The following is a 24,909-nucleotide window of genomic DNA, read 5'->3' as shown; positions in this document are numbered from 1 at the left end:
ATGTCACCCTAGGACTCCAGGACTATTTTAATAGACCCCTAATCTATTCTCGATCACAATATTTACAATAGTTACCTCCTGGAACAGCAGATGCCATGAAGAACATTAGGTATCCACCTTAAGATCACTCTAGGTCACCAGAATTATCATCATAAACTCCTAATTCACTCCAGCCCATAATATGTAGAAATGTTGGGTATCATTCTTCAGGTCACCCCAGACTTCCAGGACTATTATCATCAACCCATGATTCACTCCAGACCATTGTATGATGGTCTTTGGGAACACTTGGTATCAATCATATCACCCTAGACCACCAGGACTAAAATTCATAAACCTCCTGACAACCCAGAACAATTAGTGTTAATCCAGGACAAGCAATAAAACCCATTATGTGACTCCATTTACAATAATACATCTACACAGAATGGTTCCTCGCGCTTTCCCTTTTATACAAGATAAAAAAAAAAAAAAAAAGCGCCGCACATTTTCGGATGTTAATTTGCCAATCTGAAGGAATTACACAGACCCCCTGCTACAAGGGGCGACCCCTTTCTTGGCCAAGACCCAATTCAAGAACTTTTTAGAAACTTTTTCTCCATTCATTTGGTTAAATGAAATAGTTTCTTGTCTTTAAAGGGTTTTAAAAAAAAAAAAACAAAGAAAGAAAAGAAAATAGAGACAAAAAGGAAAATTAAAACGAAAAAGAAAAAAAAAATCCCCTTTATTCTTTTGGCAGAATTAAAAGCCGGAACGTGCGGCACTTTTTTCCCTCCCACGGATTTAAATTACTTGACTTAATGAGGCCTCCTTCAGCGCAAAAAAAACATAATTTGATAATTAGGTTGTGAAAATACATAATATGCATCAAATCTATTGTAATTTCAGCTGCCCGAGCACCGAGCAGGGAACAGACTATTGTTAGGGGAGCAGTGGTGAGACGCACGCGAGCGCGGAGAGAGCACCCCCGAGAGACCAAACCAAACGCACACCTGCGGGGGGGACCCACTTAACCCCTCCCCTGCCAGACAAACGGCATTAGAGCACTCAGTGGCTTTTTTTCCCCTCAGGAAGCATCGCATGGCCTATAGGACTCCCTGTGCCAAGCTGGCAGGCTCACCAAGCAGTCACATGACCCTCTTAGGCTATGTTCACATGGCGCAATTCCTCATAAATATCATTCAGCAATGGAATTGTCGCGCAATTCTATCTTCTCAAAACACAGAATTCTGCTGAAATTCAAAGCCCCATTGACTTCTTTGGGATTCAGCCGCAGAATTCCACAAAATTAAAAACAGGTCTTTAAGTTTTGCTGAAGGAGCAATTTTCGTGGCAAAATTGCCATCGCGGAAATTCTCCTGTATGAATAAGACAGCAGAATCCCATTAAAGTCAATGGGCAGTAAATTTCAGGCAGAATCCTTCCGTGGAATTTGGCTCAGAAATTCCCCCGTGTGAACATAGTCTGAGGCTGTGGGACAATTGTGTGTGAAATGTTCGCCTGGAAAACACAAGCAAACATTTACGCACATCTTAATGATCCGGCGGCCACTAGGACTGCTCAGAAATGCGCCGTCTCATAGGCTACGTTCAGACACGTGTATTTTGCTGTGGATTTTATTCTGCGTATTTTCCATTGCAGATTTTGTCACCGACTTACCAGCAGAAAATCCATAGCAAAATCCGTACACGTGAACGCACCCTTAGGGCTCATTAAATAGGCACTGTCAGATACGTTGTAAAGCATGTATAACCAATAGGTTTTGCAATTGCTTTCATTAGAAATTCTTCAGTATTTCATACTGAAAAAGCCAGTCAAACAACTGCCCCCCTGCCTGCTTGGACACATACTAGTCCTGCTGTGTCCATGCATCATCACCTATGTCATGGACACACTTCCTTGATTGACAGCTGTGAGCGCAGGGATCAGAGCTGGAGGAAAAATCCTCTCACTGTCATCTTGTGTCCCGCTACTGTCAGTGAGGACATGCTGGGAGTTGTAGTTTTGCTAATGTTAGGGGAGATTTGAGAAGACAGCATACTGAGGGAGGGGGCGGAGACCTGCACAGTGATGCCACGCCCCCTCCCTTTGAGAGGAATTCAGACTAGTGAGCTAAATTGAAAGTGTAATAAAAACAATAAATAAAGGTTCTAGACACATAACAATTAGATGTACATGGTCAGGATTAGGTACTGAGTGATATATTAAAAAAAATGTTTGTTGGATCTGACGGGTACGATTTAACAATACAGAATCTCCATCATCCAAGGATATTTCGGGCAAAGATACCATATGCAGTGGGCACCACCGAAATCCATTAGCACTAGCGCCGCCACCATTGACGGCAATGCAGTTTGCGTGAAATTCTGCCAAAAGAATGAACACGTTCTTTGCCGTAGATGGTGAGGGCGGAAATGTGGCCCTTCAGCTGTTTCAAAACTACAACTCCCAGCATGCCCAGGCATGCTGGGAGTTGTAGTTTTGCAACAGCTGGAGACACCCTAGTTGGAAAACCCTGTACTAAGGTTATAGAGGTCTGATCGGGCATGCTGGGAGTTGTACTTTTGCAACAGCTAGAGGCAACCTTTATGGTAAACACTGCCCGGGCATGCTGGGAGTTGTAGTTTTGCAACAGCTGAAGGCACACTGGTTGGGAAACATTGCATTCGGCTCATTGTGATCCTAATATACTGCAAAATTACAACTCCCAGCATGCCGGACAGACCCCTATAACCTTAGTACAGGGTTTTCCTACAAGGGTGCCTCCAGCTGTTGCAAAACTACAATTCCCAGCATGCCTGGACAGCCTTTGGCTGTGAGTTGTAGTTTTCCAACAGCTGGAGGCACCCTGGTTGGGAAACACCACATCAGATTGTTCTTACTAAGGGAAAGAAGTTAACCATTAAAGGGGACCTCTCATCAAATAAACTTTTGATATATTTTAGATTAATGAATGATGAATAACTTTCCAATAGCAGGTTAATGAAAAATATGCTTCTTTCTATTGTATTTTTCCCGATCAGTCCTGTCAGCAAGCATTTCTGACTCATGCTGGAGTCCTAAACAGGCCAAACAGGCTGTGAACAAAGCAGGCTGGCAGCTCTGAGTGTTCTCCTTTGTGAACAAAGTAGACTGGGAGCTCGTAGTGTTTAGGACTCCAGCATGAGTCTGAAATGCTTGCTGCCAGGACTGGTAGGGAGACCCCTAGTGGTCATTTCTTCAAAAGGGAAAATTAAATAGAAAGAAGCATATTTTTTAATAACATGCAATTGTAAAGTTTTTCTGCATACATTAATCTATAATATATCAAAAGTTTTTTTGATGAGAGGTACCCTTTAAGAAATATTTTGGAAACCTTGTATAACTGCAGTTCTGATAATCCTGTCACTGAACCTGTATAGAAGAATACACAAACCTTCTCTAACTCTTCTTCCTATGTTATGTATAGGGAGCATTAACATGGGGGCCCCCAACCACAGAGGGATCACCCACATCATTCACCTTCATAGAGAACCTACCTCGTGACTTCATGCCAATGTATCGGTTCTCCACAATATCTATCCGCCCCACGCCGTGCTTCCCCCTGTATAGAGAAAAACATGACATCTGGTCATCTGAAAAACACCGAAAAATCCCCAAACTTCTGCCAACGCTGCAGCCGTACACCGGTGATCCCCAAACTACAACTCCCAGCATGCCTTGATTGCCTTCGGCTGAGAGTTGTAGTTTCACAAGAGCTGGAGAGCCTCAGGTTGGGGAACACTGCTCTATACCATTGTTTTCCAAACAGTGTGCCTCCAGCTGTTGCAAAACTGCAACTCCCAGCATGGCCTACTGGGAGTTGTTTTGCAACAGCTGGAGGCACACTGTTTGGAAAACACTGTTCTATACGATTTGATGTGCACAGCTGCTTCATCCTCCAGTAGGGGGCGCTCACTGTCTAGCCGGAGCTGTGTATGGGGATTAGGCTCTTGAGTCACAATAGGCTTAGACAAGGTTGTTCTGTTATTGTGGCTGCTTTTCATAATGTCTCAAGTGTATGTATATATCATTATAATGTATATCATATTATATGAGAGACTATAATGCACTGATATAGTTATTATAAGTATATCAGTGTATTATAATCTCTATCATATAATAAGTATATCAGTGTATTATAATCTCTATCATATAATAAGTATATCAGTGTATTATAATCTCTATCATATAATAAATATATCAGTGTATTATAATCTCTATCATATAATAAATATATCAGTGTATTATAATCTCTATCATATAATAAGTATATCAGTGTATTATAATCTATCATATAATAAATATATCAGTGTATTATAATCTCTATCATATAATAAGTATATCAGTCTATTATAATAAGTATATCAATGTATTATAATCTCTATCATATAATAAATATATCAGTGTATTATAATCTCTATCATATAATAAGTATATTAGTGTATTATAATGTCTATCATATAATAAGTATATCAGTGTATTATAATCTCTATCATATAATAAGTATATCAGTGTATTATAATGTCTATCATATAATAAATATATCAGTGTATTATAATCTCTATCATATAATAAATATATCAGTGTATTATAATCTATCATATAACAAATATATCAGTGTATTATAATCTCTATCATATAATAAGTATATCAGTGTATTATAATAAGTATATCAATGTATTATAATCTCTATCATATAATAAATATATCAGTGTATTATAATCTCTATCATATAATAAGTATATCAGTCTATTATAATAAGTATATCAATGTATTATAATCTCTATCATATAATAAATATATCAGTGTATTATAATCTCTATCATATAATAAGTATATTAGTGTATTATAATGTCTATCATATAATAAGTATATCAATGTATTATAATCTCTATCATATAATAAATATATCAGTGTATTATAATCTCTATCATATAATAAGTATATCAGTGTATTATAATGTCTATCATATAATAAATATATCAGTGTATTATAATCTCTATCATATAATAAGTATATCAGTGTATTATAATCTCTACCATATAATAAATATATCAGTGTATTATAATCTATCATATAATAAATATATCAGTGTATTATAATCTCTATCATATAATAAGTATATCAGTGTATTATAATGTCTATCATATAATAAATATATCAGTGTATTATAATCTCTATCATATAATAAGTATATCAGTGTATTATAATCTCTACCATATAATAAGTATATCAGTGTATTATAATCTCTATCATATAATAAATATATCAGTGTATTATAATCTCTCATATAATAAGTATATCAGTCTATTATAATCTATCATATAATAAATATATCAGTGTATTGTAATCTCTATCATATAATAAGTATATCAATGTATTATAATCTCTATCATATAATAAATATATCAGTGTATTATAATGTCTATCATATAATAAATATATCAATGTATTATAATCTCTATCATATAATAAGTATATCAATGTATTATAATCTCTATCATATAATAAATATATCAGTGTATTATAATGTCTATCATATAATAAGTATATCAGTGTATTATAATCTATCATATAATAAGTATATCAGTGTATTATAATCTATCATATAATAAATATATCAGTGTATTATAATCTCTATCATATAAGTATATCAGTGTATTATAATCTCTATCATATAATAAGTATATCAGTGTATTATAATCTATCATATAATAAGTATATCAGTCTATTATAATCTCTATCATATAATAAGTATATAAGTCTATTATAATCTCTATCATATAATAAGTATATCAGTGTATTATAATCTATCATATAATAAGTATATCAGTGTATTATAATCTATCATATAATAAATATATCAGTGTATTATAATCTCTATCATATAAGTATATCAGTGTATTATAATCTCTATCATATAATAAGTATATCAGTGTATTATAATCTATCATATAATAAGTATATCAGTCTATTATAATCTCTATCATATAATAAGTATATCAGTCTATTATAATCTCTATCATATAATAAGTATATCAGTGTATTATAATCTATCATATAATAAGTATATCAGTGTATTATAATCTCTATCATATAATAAATATATCAGTGTATTATAATGTCTATCATATAATAAGTATATCAGTCTATTATAATCTCTATCATATAATAAGTATATCAGTGTATTATAATCTATCATATAATAAGTATATCAGTGTATTATAATCTCTATCATATAATAAGTATATCAGTGTATTATAATCTCTATCATATAATAAGTATATCAATGTATTATAATCTCTATCATATAATAAGTATATCAGTCTATTATAATCTCTATCATATAATAAGTATATCAGTCTATTATAATGTCTATCATATAATAAGTATATCAATGTATTATAATGTCTATCATATAATAAGTATATCAGTGTATTATAATCTCTATCATATAATAAGTATATCAATGTATTATAATCTCTATCATATAATAAGTATATCAGTGTATTATAATCTCTATCATATAATAAATATATCAGTGTATTATAATCTCTCATATAATAAGTATATCAGTGTATTATAATCTCTATCATATAATAAGTATATCAGTCTATTATAATCTATCATATAATAAATATATCAGTGTATTGTAATCTCTATCATATAATAAGTATATCAGTGTATTATAATCTCTATCATATAATAAGTATATCAGTGTATTATAATCTCTATCATATAATAAGTATATCAGTGTATTATAATGTCTATCATATAATAAGTATATTAGTGTATTATAATGTCTATCATATAATAAGTATATCAGTGTATTATAATCTCTATCATATAATAAGTATATCAGTGTATTATAGTCTATCATATAATAAGTATATCAGTGTATTATATTGTCTATCATATAATAAGTATATCAGTGTATTATATTGTCTATCATATAATAAATATATCAGTGTATTATAATCTCTATCATATAATAAGTATATCAATGTATTATAATCTCTATCATATAATAAGTATATCAGTGTATTATAATCTCTATCATATAATAAATATATCAGTGTATTATAATCTCTATCATATAAGTATATCAGTGTATTATAATCTATCATATAATAAGTATATCAGTGTATTATAATCTCTATCATATAATAAGTATATCAGTGTATTGTAATCTCTATCATATAATAAATATATCAGTGTATTATAATCTCTATCATATAATAAATATATCAGTGTATTATAATCTCTGTCATATAATAAGTATATCAGTGTATTATAATCTCTATCATATAATAAATATATCAGTGTATTATAATCTCTATCATATAATAAATATATCAGTGTATTATAATCTCTATCATATAATAAGTATATCAGTGTATTATAATCTCTATCATATAATAAATATATCAGTGTATTATAATCTATCATATAATAAATATATCAGTGTATTGTAATCTCTATCATATAATAAATATATCAGTGTATTATAATCTCTATCATATAATAAATATATCAGTGTATTATAATGTCTATCATATAATAAGTATATCAATGTATTATAATCTCTATCATATAATAAGTATATCAGTGTATTATAATGTCTATCATATAATAAGTATATCAGTGTATTATAATCTCTATCATATAATAAATATATCAGTGTATTATATTGTCTATCATATAATAAGTATATCAGTGTATTATATTGTCTATCATATAATAAATATATCAGTGTATTATAATCTCTATCATATAATAAGTATATCAGTGTATTATAATCTCTTATCATATAATAAATATATCAGTGTATTATAATCTATCATATAATAAATATATCAGTGTATTATAATCTCTATCATATAATAAATATATCAGTGTAGAATAATCTCTATCATATAATAAGTATATCAGTGTATTATAATTTCTATTATATAATAAGTATATCAGTGTATTATAATCTCTATCATAGACATTATAATACACTGATATACTTATTATATGATAGAGATTATAATACACTGATATAATCTCTATCATATAATAAGTATATCAATGTATTATAATGTCTATCATATAATAAGTATATCAGTGTATTATAATCTATCATATAATAAGTATATCAGTCTATTATAATGTCTATCATATAATAAGTATATCAGTGTATTATAATCTCTATCATATAATAAGTATATCAGTGTATTATAATGTCTATCATATAATAAGTATATCAGTCTATTATAATCTATCATATAATAAGTATATCAGTGTATTATAATCTCTATCATATAATAAATATATCAGTGTATTATAATGTCTATCATATAATAAGTATATCAGTCTATTATAATCTCTATCATATAATAAGTATATCAGTGTATTATAATCTATCATATAATAAGTATATCAGTCTATTATAATCTCTATCATATAATAAGTATATCAGTGTATTATAATCTCTATCATATAAGTATATCAGTGTATTATAATCTCTATCATATAATAAGTATATCAATGTATTATAATGTCTATCATATAATAAGTATATCAGTGTATTATAATCTCTATCATATAATAAGTATATCAGTGTATTATAATCTCTATCATATAATAAGTATATCAGTGTATTATAATGTCTATCATATAATAAGTATATCAGTCTATTATAATCTCTATCATATAATAAGTATATCAGTGTATTATAATCTATCATATAATAAGTATATCAGTCTATTATAATCTCTATCATATAATAAATATATCAGTGTATTATAATCTCTATCATATAATAAGTATATCAGTGTATTATAATCTCTATCATATAATAAGTATATCAGTGTATAATATTGTCTATCATATAATAAGTATATCAGTGTATAATATTGTCTATCATATAATAAATATATCAGTGTATTATAATCTATCATATAATAAGTATATCAGTGTATTATAATCTATCATATAATAAGTATATCAGTCTATTATAATCTCTATCATATAATAAATATATCAGTGTATTATAATCTCTATCATATAATAAGTATATCAGTGTATTATAATCTCTATCATATAATAAGTATATCAGTGTATAATATTGTCTATCATATAATAAGTATATCAGTGTATTATATTGTCTATCATATAATAAATATATCAGTGTATTATAATCTATCATATAATAAGTATATCAGTGTATTATAATCTATCATATAATAAGTATATCAGTGTATTATAGTCTATCATATAATAAGTATATCAGTGTATTATAATCTATCATATAATAAGTATATCAGTGTATTATAATCTCTATCATATAATAAATATATCAGTGTATTATAATCTCTATCATATAATAAGTATATCAGTGTATAATATTGTCTATCATATAATAAGTATATCAGTGTATTATATTGTCTATCATATAATAAATATATCAGTGTATTATAATCTATCATATAATAAGTATATCAGTGTATTATAATCTATCATATAATAAGTATATCAGTGTATTATAGTCTATCATATAATAAGTATATCAGTGTATTATAATCTATCATATAATAAGTATATCAGTGTATTATAGTCTATCATATAATAAGTATATCAGTGTATTATATTGTCTATCATATAATAAGTATATCAGTGTATTATAATCTCTATCATATAATAAGTATATCAGTGTATTATAATCTCTATCATATAATAAGTATATCAGTGTATTATAATCTCTATCATATAATAAATATATCAGTGTATTATAATCTATCATATAATAAGTATATCAGTCTATTATAATGTCTATCATATAATAAGTATATCAGTCTATTATAATGTCTATCATATAATAAGTATATCAGTGTATTATAATCTCTATCATATAATAAGTATATCAGTGTATTATAATCTATCATATAATAAGTATATCAGTGTATTATAATCTCTATCATATAATAAATATATCAGTGTATTATAATCTCTATCATATAATAAGTATATCAGTGTATTATAATCTATCATATAATAAGTATATCAATGTATTATAATCTCTATCATATAATAAGTATATCAGTGTATTATAATCTATCATATAATAAGTATATCAGTGTATTATAATCTCTATCATATAATAAATATATCAGTGTATTATAATCTCTATCATATAATAAGTATATCAATGTATTATAATCTCTATCATATAATAAGTATATCAGTGTATTATAATCTATCATATAATAAGTATATCAGTGTATTATAATCTCTATCATATAATAAGTATATCAATGTATTATAATCTCTATCATATAATAAGTATATCAGTGTATTATAATCTATCATATAATAAGTATATCAGTCTATTATAATCTCTATCATATAATAAATATATCAGTGTATTATAATCTATCATATAATAAATATATCAGTGTATTATAATCTCTATCATATAATAAGTATATCAGTGTATTATAATCTCTATCATATAATAAGTATATCAGTGTATTATAATCTCTATCATATAATAAGTATATCAGTGTATTATAATCTCTATCATATAATAAGTATATCAGTGTATTATAATCTCTATCATATAATAAGTATATCAGTGTATTATAATCTCTATCATATAATAAGTATATCAGTCTATTATAATCTCTATCATATAATAAGTATATCAGTGTATTATAATGTCTCTCTTCCATGTTCCGGCTGATATTTTGCCCATAGCCGGATCGCTCAGCTTTGTTTCTGGAGGCCGCGGTGCGCTCGCGGTGATTTCATGTGGCGTTGAGGGTTCGCAGGTTAATGGGCGGCTGCAGGGTCATAGAGGCCTTGGTGTAATTGCACTTATGGCCTGATGTCATTTTACAGGGGTGGGGGGTCCTGAGGGGTTGTGGGCTCGGTCAGTGCCCTGATGTGGTTGAGGTCTTATAGAGCTTGTCTAGCTATGAATTCTGGACCATGATGCTTTGCAGCTTATAGCATGCCCAATTCTTCAGGACAGGAACCCATGTAGGGTGGGGGACATGGAGGGACTGGCACCTCGAGTGAGTGGGCCGATGATATCACCCAGTAATGGGTCCAGCAGTGCATTACATATCTGAAGGGAACAGGCAACTGGTTGGTGGGATATATCGTTATGTCCTATTATTGATGCCTCCATGTCCTGTATAACTAGAGATGTGTAAGGTAAAGGAGGACACAGGAGAGGAGACCCACCCTGCACCAATACAGAGGAGGAGCACAGAGGAGTCTGGAGGAGAAGGACAGAGGAGACCAGAGGAGAAGGACAGCGGGTCTAGAGAAGGGGACAGTGGAGTCAGGAGGGAGGAGGAGGAGCACAGAGGAGTCTGGAGGAGGAGCACAGAGGAGTCTGGAGGAGGAGGAGCACAGAGAAGTCTGGAGGAGGAGGACAGAGGAGTCTGGAGGAGGAGGACAGAGGAGTCTGGAGGAGGAGGACAGAGGAGTCTGGAAGAGGAGGACAGAGGAGTCTGGAAGAAGAGGACAGAGGAGTCTGGAAGAGGAGGACAGAGCAGTCTGGAAGAGGAGGACAGAGGAGTCTGGAAGAGGAGGACAGAGGAGTCTGGAAGAGGAGGAGGAAGACAGAGGAGGAGGAAGACAGGGAAGTCTGGAGGAGGAGGAGGAAGACAAAGGAGTCTGGAAGAGGAGGACAGAGGAGTCTGGAAGAGGAGGACAGAGGAGTCTGGAAGAGGAGAACAGAGGAGTGTGGAGGAGGACAGAGGAGTCTGGAGGAGGAGAACAGAGGAGTCTGGAGGAGGAGGACAGAGGAGTCTGGAGGAGGAGAACAGAGGAGTCTGGAAGAGGAGGAGGAAGACAGAGGAGTCTGGAAGAGGAAGACAGAGGAGTCTGGAGGAGGAGGACAGAGGGGTCTGGAGGAGGACAGAGGAGTCTGGCGGGAGGACAGAGGAGTCTTGAGAAGGGAACAGAGAGGCCCCATATCATGGGTGGCTACTATGGGGTCCAATACCCCTGCCCCATAGGTATAGGAGGACCCTTGGGGCGGTGTCACCTTCCTGGTCTGGTAATGTTGTGGCTGTGAAGCGGAGGTGCAATGAACCAATTTACACCAGTTCCTGGAAGGGTAGATAGCGCCACCTTGGGCTGTGGCCCCACGGCAACTACACCGGTATGTAAGTGCACTCTGTGGGGACCTGTATACATTGCCTCCAGTTTGGGGGTGCCCTGTGCTCATCTATCAGGGTGCTGCAGATAATATTCCCGGGTGCCCCACATACAGTCACCTTTTGTAGTTTTACACGTTTTTACTTACGCCACTTGGTTGAGATAAGTGAAGAGGTCCAGTGCGGAGTGATGCCGCGTCCCATCCCGCACGTTGGTGACCTGTACGGGGACACCTGTGATGGAGATAATAACCATTATAGACGGGGCCTGGATAACATGCGGGTATTTGTGAGACGACATTTTATAGACAGAGAATGAGCCCCTCGGGGCCGGGGCCGCGGTTCCACCACACACAGCAGCGTTTAATGGATGAGACAGATATGAACTCTAAATAACTCCTTAAGAACCAGAAGGTGGCGGGGAAGAGAAGGGGGAGAGGTTACAGATTTAGGGTAAAATAGAAACTGCAATAAAATGAGCCCCCCGCACCCCCCCGGGCCCGCGGCCTGTCTCCACTGTCACCCTGCCTTTCATTTCATACACTGTGAAATTGCCACCAGCCCCATTCTTAATTGCATTTCACGGTTGGCCATTGTCTTACGGCCCAGCACCTTCTGTCTCACCACTCGGAGATTTGAGCCTGACAAATGGGGACAGAGGAGGGGGAAGCTGGTGGCCAGTTGCTCGGTGGGTTTCCGACCCACCCATCCAACCCTCCCGTAATGTCTGTTTCAATGAGCGCCAACCAAGTTCTAGACCTGTCAAGACTCAATGGAGGGAGGGGGGTCCGTCAGTAAGAAGTTAAAGCCTGGCAGCCATAGGGAGACCCCATGAATTAATTATTACACCTTCCACAAGAAAGGCCGAGGGAAGGGTGTGGTGTACGGCAGGGCCTGGGGGGGCCGGGGGGGATTTTGGGATGGAAAGGGCTCTGGGTGGGAGGGAGAGGACAGACTATGAAAAGAAAGGCCGCATTATTCTTCTGCAAAGTGAAATGAGCAATAAATGTATCAGCAATGTGACAAGGGGTTGTTCTGCCACAAAGCGGAGCGGGGACTAGTTCTGTGCTTAATCTTTTCTCCATCTGTTGCCCCCATTAGTATTGATTGCCCCATTCAGTGCCAATCACCTCTTCACTCCGCACCCTCACCCTCTTATGCTATTAAATGTAATTCTTTGCAATAATGAACTTTAAGCCGCCTCCGTCAGTCTGCAGATCCTATTTAGATTTAAAGGGCCTTCTTTTCGGGGGCTCTGTTTTTTTCTCCTATTGGCCGCCCGTCACTTTTGCCCGTCCCAGACTCCTCCGCTCCCTGATCCGCAGCTTATAGTTTTCAAATAGTCAATAATTAGATTAGAACTTCAAATAAATAATGTGCGGGGAGAAGAATAGATAATCTGATGGGCCGCAGTGAATGGAGCCGCCATTGTCCGCGCCGGGCGGTGATGGGACTTTAATTTCTCGGAGATATTCCGTGACAACAGCAGAAGTTCGTATAATGCCACGTGTGAATGTGTCGTGATGGCGCAGACTCCGAGCAGCTGCCAGACACCGTGTCCTGTGAGCTATATGTGACAGCAGGATCGCCATCGTATATGAGGATATATATATAAATATATATATAACCGCGCCATTAATTGTATATGGGGATATATATAACAGCGCCATTATTCGTATATGGGGATATATATAACAGCGCCATTACTCGTATATGGGGATATATATAACAGCTCCATTAATCGTATATGGGGATATATATATAACCGCGCCATTAATTGTATATGGGGATATATATAACAGCTCCATTACTCGTATATGGGGATATATATAACAGCGCCATTACTCGTATATGGGGATATATATAACAGCTCCATTACTCGTATATGGGGATATATAGAACAGCGCCATTACTCGTATATGGGGATATATATAACAGCTCCATTATTCGTATATGGGGATATATATAACAGCTCCATTTATCGTATATGGGAATATATATAACAGCGCCATTATTCGTATATGGGGATATATATAACAGCGCCATTAATTGTATATGGGGATATATATAACCGAGCCATTAATTGTATATGGGGATATATATAACAGCGCCATCCTATATGAGGCTATATATATATATATATAAAACAGCGCCATTATTCGTATATGGGGATATATATAACAGCGCCATCCTATATGAGGCTATATATATATAAAACAGCGCCATTATTCGTATATGGGGATATATAAACAGCGCCATTAATTGTATATGGTACTATGTATAACAGGGCCCTTAATGGTGTATATGGTACTATATATAATGTAATAGTGTCACCACACAGTGAGCTCTGCTTAGTCCATCCATCCATTTATTTACTATGGTAGTTTCCAGAAAGAATAATGGATTCAGGGGGAATGAGCTCAGATTGTTCAGATTCAGATTTCACGGATGCATAGACTTCATATCACGGAGCGCGTGTTATAGCGAGGGTCAATATTTGTGAGCGGGAGGTGGTGGTTGGGGAAAAAAATTAAGAATAAAATAAAAAATCTAATTTATTTTCAATATTATTAGTTTTATTTATTTTATTCATTTAGTTTTTGTTATATTATTAATATATATATATTTTTTTTAAATAATATTACTATTGTACAATATATTATTATATTAATTTACAATTATTTTTTGCATCATATTACATTGTTTGATATGTTGTTTTAGCATTTTTTTGACATATTGTGTTACATTGTATATACTGTTACACCTATTAATAATTTACATAACTCTACCCTGTGAAATAAATGGTGATACGCCCGTCCCGCTGTCGCCGCTAATCACCAAATATTTATCCTTGTCTCCATTCCCTACATTCGCCATATCTTGCGAATCCCAGAGATGAGATGTAACAGACCTGTCATATTTTCTTTACTGTGTTATATCGGTAAAAGCTTCTACCAGACGTGTATAGCATCAGCCGGACTGAAACATTCTGCGCAAAAATACACGGCAGAAATTACGCACACAAAAAAATATGCCACGCACTCCCTGTGTGAACGACAACGCATATTCCCATTAATGACTATATGATGCCATGTTTTGAATAACTTTATATATAAGCCCACAGACACTCACCCCTCTTAAATTCAATTTCCAGGATGTCAGGGGTACTCGGGGAGGTGCTGGGGTCTTTCGTTTTCACAAACAGTCCTTCTGGTGCGTGGTTCTATAGGTAGATAAGAACAGGTTAAGAAATAGTGGAGTGGAATCGGCCATTTGTCTTTATACCCCTGATGAGGTGGCTGGTAGCACGAAACATGTAGGGGGAGAAAAAGTGTAAAAGTAGGTGAAAAAAATCTCTTTTAATCGCATCTAGCTGGTCTTAGTAGCACAGTGTACTGCAGACATGCTCATAAATTGTGTCTTTAGTTGAGACCTATTTAGAGACAAATAAGCTTTTCACTTTGGCTTCCCTACATGTTTCGTGGCACCAGCCATGTCATCAGGGGTATAGAGACAAATTACCTTTTCACTTTGTCTCCTCTACATGTTTCATGGCACCAGCCATGTCATCAGGGGTATAGAGACAAATTACCTTTTCACTTTTGCTCCTCTACATGTTTCATGGCACCAGCAATGTCATCAGGGGTATAGAGACAAATTACTTTTTTATGCATAAGGCTTTTTTTTTACCCGTCCTCCAGTTTATCCTGGAGACTTCGGGTTTGGGGGGGAATGTAAAGCTTAGGGAAGAGCCCTTCTTGCTCCTAGCTTTAACCCCATCATTCACCAAGGAGTCCTAAATCAATGTTGTCCTCTCCAGACCGGCCCATGTTCACGTCCCTGCACCTGAATAGGAATTACCCCCTAATGTTACGAATAAGAGCAGGAAAACTGTCCCGTATGGTTCTACCACAACTTATGGGAAGCTGGGCGAGGATAGACGATACAACCAACACAATACAGAGGCCGTCACCTCTTTATAATATCTGCCTAATAACTGCAGTAGTGAGAGATTTTATACCTAAAAATCAAAGCAGAGCCATTTATTACAATGCGGCGCGGGCCGAGTGCGGAGCGGATGGGATTCGCCTAAAAAAGCCGACGCACAATCAGAAGCAGCCAGACTGAAGTCTTTTCTGCCTAAAGACACAGTCGGTTTATATCACAGCAGTTTATTCTGCAAAAATAGAGAAAGAAATCAGTGTGGGTGACCCCAGCAGGTGCTCCGCAGGAACGCACTCGTACAGTGTCCCCGAAGGTTAATACATCTGGGGGAGCGGAGAGGAACAAAGCAGAAACTCATCTAAAAACATATCAGCCTAATGCCAGCCTTGGCAGAGTTACAATAAGAAGGCGCCTTCTCTTAGCGCTCATCATTCACGCCCTTTCTGGGTTAGTGGCTAAAATCTGCTTTGGCCCATTTGATTGCTTGCTGTCCCTGACTTGTGGGCGTGGTAATGCCTGTCAATCACTCCGGCACCCTGCGTTCTGTGCTCCGAGAAAACCACAAACACCGAAAAAAAACTGCCAAAGCAGCATTCCTAGCCGGGAACAGGGCCGAGGCCGGGAAACGTCAGGGGCCCCGAGGGAGGTAGACGGCTCGGGCCCCCAGTACCTTATATGTCAGGGATGCCAGGAATATTCTAGACTACTGGGCCTCACAAGGAGGAATTCACATAACTGGGAATAACGTGAAGAACCCTGGAAAAATAGGACCAGCGACCAAATGTTCCGGGGGCCCTGATGGTCCGATCCCACCCGGGATGGGAACTGTTCTGCACTCAGTCCATGTGTGATCAGTAAATTCTGTCATCCTGGGTGCAAAGTGTCCAATCCATACAGTCTGTGAGGGGTCAGGCTAGGTGGGGGTTACACTAAATGATGGGGGTCCAGTGGTTGGATCGGGTAAAGCAAGGCATTTGGGCAATGTGAGGGGTTCAATCAAATTGAGAAGGGCAGGCCCAGTGTGAGGATGAGGTTAAGTGAGGGAAAAATGAGGGGGTCATGCTACAATTGAGTGAAGGGGGGCCAGGATAAATGAAGGGAGGCCAGGATAAGTGAAGGGGGCCAGGATAAGTGAAGGGGGCCAGGATAAATGAAGGGAGGCCAGGATAAGTGAAGGGGGCCAGGATAAGTGAAGGGGGCCAGGATAAGTGAAGGGGGCCAGGATAAGTGAGGGGGGTCAGGATAAGTGAAGGGGGCCAGGATAAGTGAGGGGGGTCAGGATAAGTGAGGGGGGCCAGGATAAGTGAGGGGGGCCAGGATAAGTGAAGGGGTCCAGGATAAGTGAAGGGGGCCAGGATAAGTGAAGGGGGCCAGGATAAGTGAAGGGAGGCCAGGATAAGTGAAGGGGGGCCAGGATAAATGAAGGGAGGCCAGGATAAGTGAGGGGGGCAGGATAAGTGAAGGGGGGCCAGGATAAGTGAAGGGGGCCAGGATAAGTGAAGGGGGGCCAGAATATGAGAGGGGTCAGGATAAGTCAGGGGGTCCAGAATATGAGAGGGGTCAGGATAAGTCAGGGGGTCCAGAATATGAGAGGGTTCAGGATAAGTGAGGGGGGCCAGGATAAGTGAAGGGAGGCCAGGATAAGTGAAGGGGGCCAGGATAAGTGAAGGGGGCCAGGATAAGTGAAGGGGGCCAGGATAAGTGAGGGGGGCCAGGATAAGTGAGGGGGGCCAGGATAAGTCAGGGGGGCCAGGATAAGTCAGGGGGGCCACGATAAGTCAGGGGGTCCAGAATATGAGAGGGGTCAGGATAAGTCAGGGGGTCCAGAATATGAGAGGGGTCAGGATAAGTCAGGGGGTCCTGAATATGAGAGGGGTCAGGATAAGTCAGGGGGTCCAGAATATGAGAGGGGTCAGGATAAGTCAGGGGGTCCAGAATATGAGAGGGGTCAGGATAAGTGAGGGGGGCCAGAATAAGTGAAGGGGGCCAGGATAAGTGAGGGGGGCCAGGATAAGTGAGGGGGGCCAGGATAAGTCAGGGGGGCCACGATAAGTCAGGGGGGCCACGATAAGTCAGGGGGTCCAGAATATGAGAGGGGTCAGGATAAGTCAGGGGGTCCAGAATATGAGAGGGGTCAGGATAAGTCAGGGGGTCCTGAATATGAGAGGGGTCAGGATAAGTCAGGGGGTCCAGAATATGAGAGGGGTCAGGATAAGTCAGGGGGTCCAGAATATGAGAGGGGTCAGGATAAGTGAGGGGGGCCAGAATAAGTGAAGGGGGCCAGGATAAGTGAGGGGGGCCAGGATAAGTCAGGGGGGCCAGGATAAGTCAGGGGGGCCACGATAAGTCAGGGGGGCCACGATAAGTCAGGGGGTCCAGAATATGAGAGGGGTCAGGATAAGTCAGGGGGTCCAGAATATGAGAGGGGTCAGGATAAGTCAGGGGGTCCAGAATATGAGAGGGGTCAGGATAAGTCAGGGGGTCCAGAATATGAGAGGGGTCAGGATAAGTCAGGGGGTCCAGAATATGAGAGGGGTCAGGATAAGTACGAGTCATGAGGATGATGGATGAAATTCTATGTTTCTCACCTTTACTAAACATTGGAAATCCAAGTTACTTAGCCCTCAGTGCTGCCCCTATTGCCCCTCCGGACCTCGACCCCTATCACTCCCATATCCCCAGCTGGAGAACTACAGGAATGTGAGGAAGTGAAAAAATAAAATAAAAAATAAGTAAATAAATAATGCTAAAAAATAAATTAAAATAAAAAAACACATTAGAGTAAGAAAATACATTAAAATGAAAATCCAAACAATGAAATGTAAGAAGGAGAAGTGCAGAGCGCAGCATTGTATGGAGAGTGTGAGAGAAAAGAGCGAGAGGGCAGCAAGGGGCGAGGAGATTAGGAGCAAATGGGGCATGAAGTGAAGGCCGGTGTAAGGATGCTTGTGCCGTCAATGGTTTATTCACCCAGTTGATGTTGTTGTGTCCGAGTCTGAATGAACTCTTTCAAAGCGCCATATGAAGTTAAAGCAAGTAAATTTCTATCTTTCTAACATTAGAATGCCTCATTGCCCCTCAATCGCGTCTCAGGGAGGCAGAAAATGGCCCAACCATCTGGTTTATTTCTTTTATAAATCCCTGCAGTGGGTTTGGGAAGATGAGGAACGAGAAAAAGGGGGAGAGAAAAAGATAGATAGATAGATGATAGATAGATAGATAGATAGATAGATATAAAGGAGATAGATAAGAGATAGATATGAGAGATAGATAGATATGAGAGATAGATAGATATGAGATAGATAGATAGATAGATGATAGATAGATAGATAGATAGATGATAGATAGATATAAAGGAGATAGATAAGAGATAGATAGATAAGAGATAGATATGAGAGATAGATAGATATGAGATAGAAAGATAAGAGATAGATAGATATGAGATAGATAGATAGATAGATATGAGATAGATAGATAGATATGAGATAGAAAGATAAGAGATAGATAGATAGATAGATAGATAGATAGATATGAGATAGATAGATAGATATGAGATAGAAAGATAAGAGATAGATAGATAGATAGATATGAGATAGATAGATATGAGATAGATAGATAGATAGATAGATATGAGATAGATAGATATGAGATAGAAAGATAAGAGATAGATAGATATGAGATAGATAGATAGATAGATATGAGATAGATAGATAAGAGATAGATATGAGAGATAGATAGATATGAGATAGATAGATATGAGATAGATATGAGATAGATATGAGATAGATAGATAAGAGATAGATAGATATGAGATAGATAGATAGATAGATAGATAGAGAGATATGAGATATATAGATAGAGAGATATGAGATAGATAGATAGATAAGAGATAGATAGATAGATAGATAGATACAGAGATATGAGATATATAGATAGAGAGATATGAGATAGATAGATATATAGATATGAGATAGATAGATAGATAGATAGATATGAGATAGATAGATAGATAGATAGATATGAGATAGATAGATAAGAGATAGATATGAGAGATAGATAGATATGAGATAGATATGAGATAGATATGAGATAGATAGATAAGAGATAGATAGATATGAGATAGATAGATAGATAGATAGAGAGATATGAGATATATAGATAGAGAGATATGAGATAGATAGATAGATAAGAGATAGATAGATAGATACAGAGATATGAGATATATAGATAGAGAGATATGAGATAGATAGATATATAGATATGAGATAGATAGATAGATAGATAGATGGATATGAGATAGATAGATATGAGATAGAGAGATAGATATGAGATAGATAGATATGAGATAGAGAGATATGAGATAGATATATAGATAGAGAGATATGAGATAGATAGATAGATATGAGATAGATAGATATGAGATAGATAGATATGAGATAGAGAGATATCAGATAGATAGATATGAGATAGATAGATATATAGATATGAGATAGATAGATAGATATGAGATAGATATGAGATAGATAGATATATAGATAGAGAGATATGAGATAGATAGATATGAGATAGATAGATATATAGATAGAGAGATATGAGATAGATAGATATGAGATAGATAGATATATAGATAGATAGATATGAGATAGAGAGATAGATATGAGATAGATAGATATATAGATAGAGAGATATGAGATAGATAGATAGATATGAGATAGATAGATAGATATGAGATAGATAGATATGAGATAGATAGATAGATATGAGATAGATATGAGATAGATAGATATGAGATAGATAGATATATAGATAGAGAGATATGAGATAGATAGATATGAGATAGATAGATATATAGATAGATAGATATGAGATAGAGAGATAGATATGAGATAGATAGATATATAGATAGAGAGATATGAGATAGATAGATAGATATGAGATAGATATGAGATAGATAGATATGAGATAGAGAGATATGAGATAGATAGATAGATAGATAGATAGATATGAGATAGATAGATAGATATGAGATAGATATGAGATAGATAGATATGAGATAGATAGATATGAGATAGATAGATAGATAGATAGATAGATAGATAGATATGAGATAGATAGATAGATAGATATGAGATAGATAGATTGATAATGTACAGCATTCCCCCTGCAGGATCACACATTAATTCGGGGGTGCATGTTGCTATGGGTTACTCTGAGACCCCCTATCCCTACCCCCCATCGCCCCCTGTTGCTCTCACACCTAATTGTCGCCTCAGTTAAGAACAAACACAATAATACATTTCCGGGATTCCAGGACTGATCCGCTCCTCTCGGATGACACCTGATCAAAGCCGGAAGTGTTTATAAAATATTGGGACAAAGTGTCTTCTCCCCTCAGGCTCGTGCACACTCATCCCCTGCGGGCGTCATTACTGCTGACAGATTGTGACCTCCATGACTGACAGGAGGACGGGGACAACGTGTCGGCCGCCCACCACCAGCTCAGAACCTGTGCCCATAGCAACCAATCAGATCTTTCCTTTCATTTCTCACAGGCCTTTTCAAAAATGAAAGCAGTGATCTGATTGGTTGCTATGGGCAACTCAGTAACTTTACCTCTGCACAGGTTTTGATAAATCTCCCCCATTTTGTTAGAAATCTCAGTAAATGATACAGGGATTAATCATATTCTGTATAGAAATGGCCTCGCTGCCAATAGCAACCACAGTCCGGTTATCTTTATTAACGTCTGTAACAACCAATCAGATTTCAGCTTTAAAAATAAAACCAGACCTGTGATTGGTTCCTACGGCCCAAGGCTCCAGGACATACGAAATGTCAGATTAGTGACGCAGCCCCCCAACACCCCCCCATAGAGAACGACTGTTAACCCTTTATTCTCCAGAACACTCACAATGATATCAATATTATTAGTAAAGACAACAATCATCACTAACCTTAGGGTTCTCCAGGATCCCCCCTTCATAGCTGTAAGAAAAGAGAGAGGTGTGTATTATCCTGTACCCCAATTATCATCCTGTACCCCATTTATCACTCATCCTGTACCCCGAGTTTTATCATCCTGTACCCCAAGTGTTATCATCCTGTACCCCAAGTGTTATCATCCTGTACCCCGAGTGTTATCATCCTGTACCCCGAGTGTTATCATCCTGTACCCCGAGTGTCATCATCCTGTACCCCCAGTGTCATCATCCTGTACCCCAAGTGTTATTATCCTGTACCCCGAGTGTTATCATCCTGTACTCCAAGTGTCATCATCCTGTACCCCGAGTGTTATCATCCTGTACCCCGAGTGTCATCATCCTGTACCCCGAGTGTCATCATCCTGTACCCCCAGTGTCATCATCCTGTACCCCAAGTGTTATTATCCTGTACCCCGAGTGTTATCATCCTGTACTCCAAGTGTTATCATCCTGTACCCCTATGTTATCATCCTGTACCCCGAGTGTCATCATCCTGTACCCCGAGTGTCATCATCCTGTACCCCGAGTGTTATCATCCTGTACTCCGAGTGTTATCATCCTGTACCCCAAGTGTTATCATCCTGTACCCCAAGTGTCATCATCCTGTACCCCGAGTGTTATCATCCTGTACCCCAAGTGTTATCATCCTGTACCCCGAGTGTTATCATCCTGTACCCCATTTATCACTCATCCTGTACCCCAAGTGTTATCATCCTGTCCCCCAAGTGTTATCATCCTGTACCCCAAGTGTCATCATCCTGTACTCCAAGTGTCATCATCCTGTACCCCAAGTGTCATCATCCTGTACCCCAAGTGTCATCATCCTGTACCCCAAGTGTTATCATCCTGTACCCCAAGTGTCATCATCCTGTACCCCGAGTGTTATCATCCTGTCCCCCAAGTGTTATCATCCTGTACCCCAAGTGTTATCATCCTGTACCCCAAGTGTCATCATCCTGTACCCCAAGTGTCATCATCCTGTACTCCAAGTGTCATCATCCTGTACCCCAAGTGTCATCATCCTGTACCCCAAGTGTCATCATCCTGTACCCCAAGTGTTATCATCCTGTACCCCAAGTGTCATCATCCTGTACCCCGAGTGTTATCATCCTGTCCCCCAAGTGTTATCATCCTGTACCCCAAGTGTTATCATCCTGTACCCCAAGTGTCATCATCCTGTACTCCAAGTGTCATCATCCTGTACCCCAAGTTTTATCATCCTGTACCCCAAGTGTCATCATCCTGTACTCCAAGTGTTATCATCCTGTACCCCAAGTGTTATCATCCTGTACCCCGAGTGTTATCATCCTGTACCCCGAGTGTTATCATCCTGTACCCCGAGTGTCATCATCCTGTACCCCAAGTGTTATCATCCTGTACCCCAAGTGTCATCATCCTGTACCCCGAGTGTTATCATCCTGTACCCCGAGTGTTATCATCATACTGTACCCCGAGTGTTATCATCATCCTGTACCCCAAGTGTCATTGTGCTGGAGACATGTTGGTATCTCATACCTGATGTGCATGATGTTCTCATCCATACTCCAGGGGCTTTTTGGGGTCACCGGTACAGGGATCCCATGTTTCTGTAAGGAGACGTATTACATATTTATTACCTGCACAGGAATATTCACAATCTCCCACAAACCATAGTGAATAAATATGACAAATCCCCAGCATCCCCTTCTCTATGGAGACCTCGTGTGGGGTGGAGCGGTGCAGCCATGTGTGTGCATTGATATGGATGATGACAATACTGCTCCTGTTATCAGAATCTCAGTAGTGCAGCCTCAGGCTTTCGGCCTAATACTTTACCAACTGATATCTCAGCCTAGAAATAAGATATTACAAAATGGTTTTCACGTGTTTAATGGTCGTCCTTCCAAGAGATAACATTGGGATGGGGGGTGGGTGTATCGCCATCTATACTCTTCACTTCAGGTCTGAATACCCAGGACCCCTTTAGCCTCCACCATGGCCCATTATACCATTGGTGAAGGGGCTATGGGTGGTCATCTTCCCTCTATACGCCATATGCATGAACACGAATGCAGTTAATTGTGCGACTTTAGGTCTATTGAGGTCCGGGCTACGCCCCTGATCTTCTCCGATGCTGAAGTTTCAGGAAGCAAATCTATAAAATGAATTGTCGCTTCCCAAGTCAATCTGTCATTCTCCGCGTTGTGTGGCGGCGGCCATTGTCCTCTGGTTTATAAGTAATCGGAGTGATTTATAGGATTTTACGAGCAGGAATGGCCTTATAAAGAACTCAATGGAAGCATTAAGATACTATGTATGTATGAGGAGCAGGTCTGTGCCATGGGCCTCATAGGGTTAGGACAGTGGTCTCCAAACTGTGGCCCTCCAGATGGTGCAAGACTACAATTCCCAGCAGGCCCGGACAGCCATCAGCTTTGCATCATCTGGAGGGCTATAGTTTGGAGACCACTGGATTAGGACATAAGAGGGTTACTTGCCCCTGGATAAAGACTTTTGATGCAATGTAGTAGAGGTGGCCCCCAAAGATGGCAGTAGGGCCCATAGAAGGGAAGGGTGGCATCAGGTATGATAAGGGTCACTTGGCTGTGGGTCCGGGATGTGTTGCCCGTCCAGTTTAGGTGATGTGATTGGCCCATGGAGGATAAGGATTGCATCAGAGATGATGAGGGTCACTTGGCCTTCTATACACGGGATAGGATAGTGGGCCGGGGGATGTGGTGCCCGTCCTGTACAGGTGATGTAATGGGCCCATGGAGGACAAGAGTGTCATCATGGATGATGAGGGTTACTTGGCTGGGAGATGTGGT

The 24,909-nt window shown here is 37.5% G+C and overlaps 1 protein-coding gene across 1 annotated transcript in view; it reads right to left on the bottom strand.

The window, feature by feature from the left end:
• Nucleotides 1-23,688, bottom strand: part of ASS1 (argininosuccinate synthase 1) — a gene marked incomplete at its 5' end in the record, with an annotated part of 47,435 nt that extends 23,747 nt beyond the window's left edge. Inside the window, 5 exon segments of the mRNA XM_056540639.1 lie at nt 3,519-3,583; nt 12,326-12,410; nt 15,309-15,399; nt 22,076-22,106; nt 23,618-23,688. Of these exon segments, the coding sequence (XP_056396614.1) occupies nt 3,519-3,583; nt 12,326-12,410; nt 15,309-15,399; nt 22,076-22,106; nt 23,618-23,688 (343 nt within the window).
• Nucleotides 23,689-24,909: the final 1,221 nt, after the last annotated feature.

This window comes from Hyla sarda, chromosome 9 (assembly GCF_029499605.1).
Source record: "Hyla sarda isolate aHylSar1 chromosome 9, aHylSar1.hap1, whole genome shotgun sequence".
NCBI classification, from domain to species: Eukaryota; Metazoa; Chordata; class Amphibia; order Anura; family Hylidae; genus Hyla; species Hyla sarda.
This window is presented reverse-complemented; position numbering and strand designations above follow the sequence as displayed.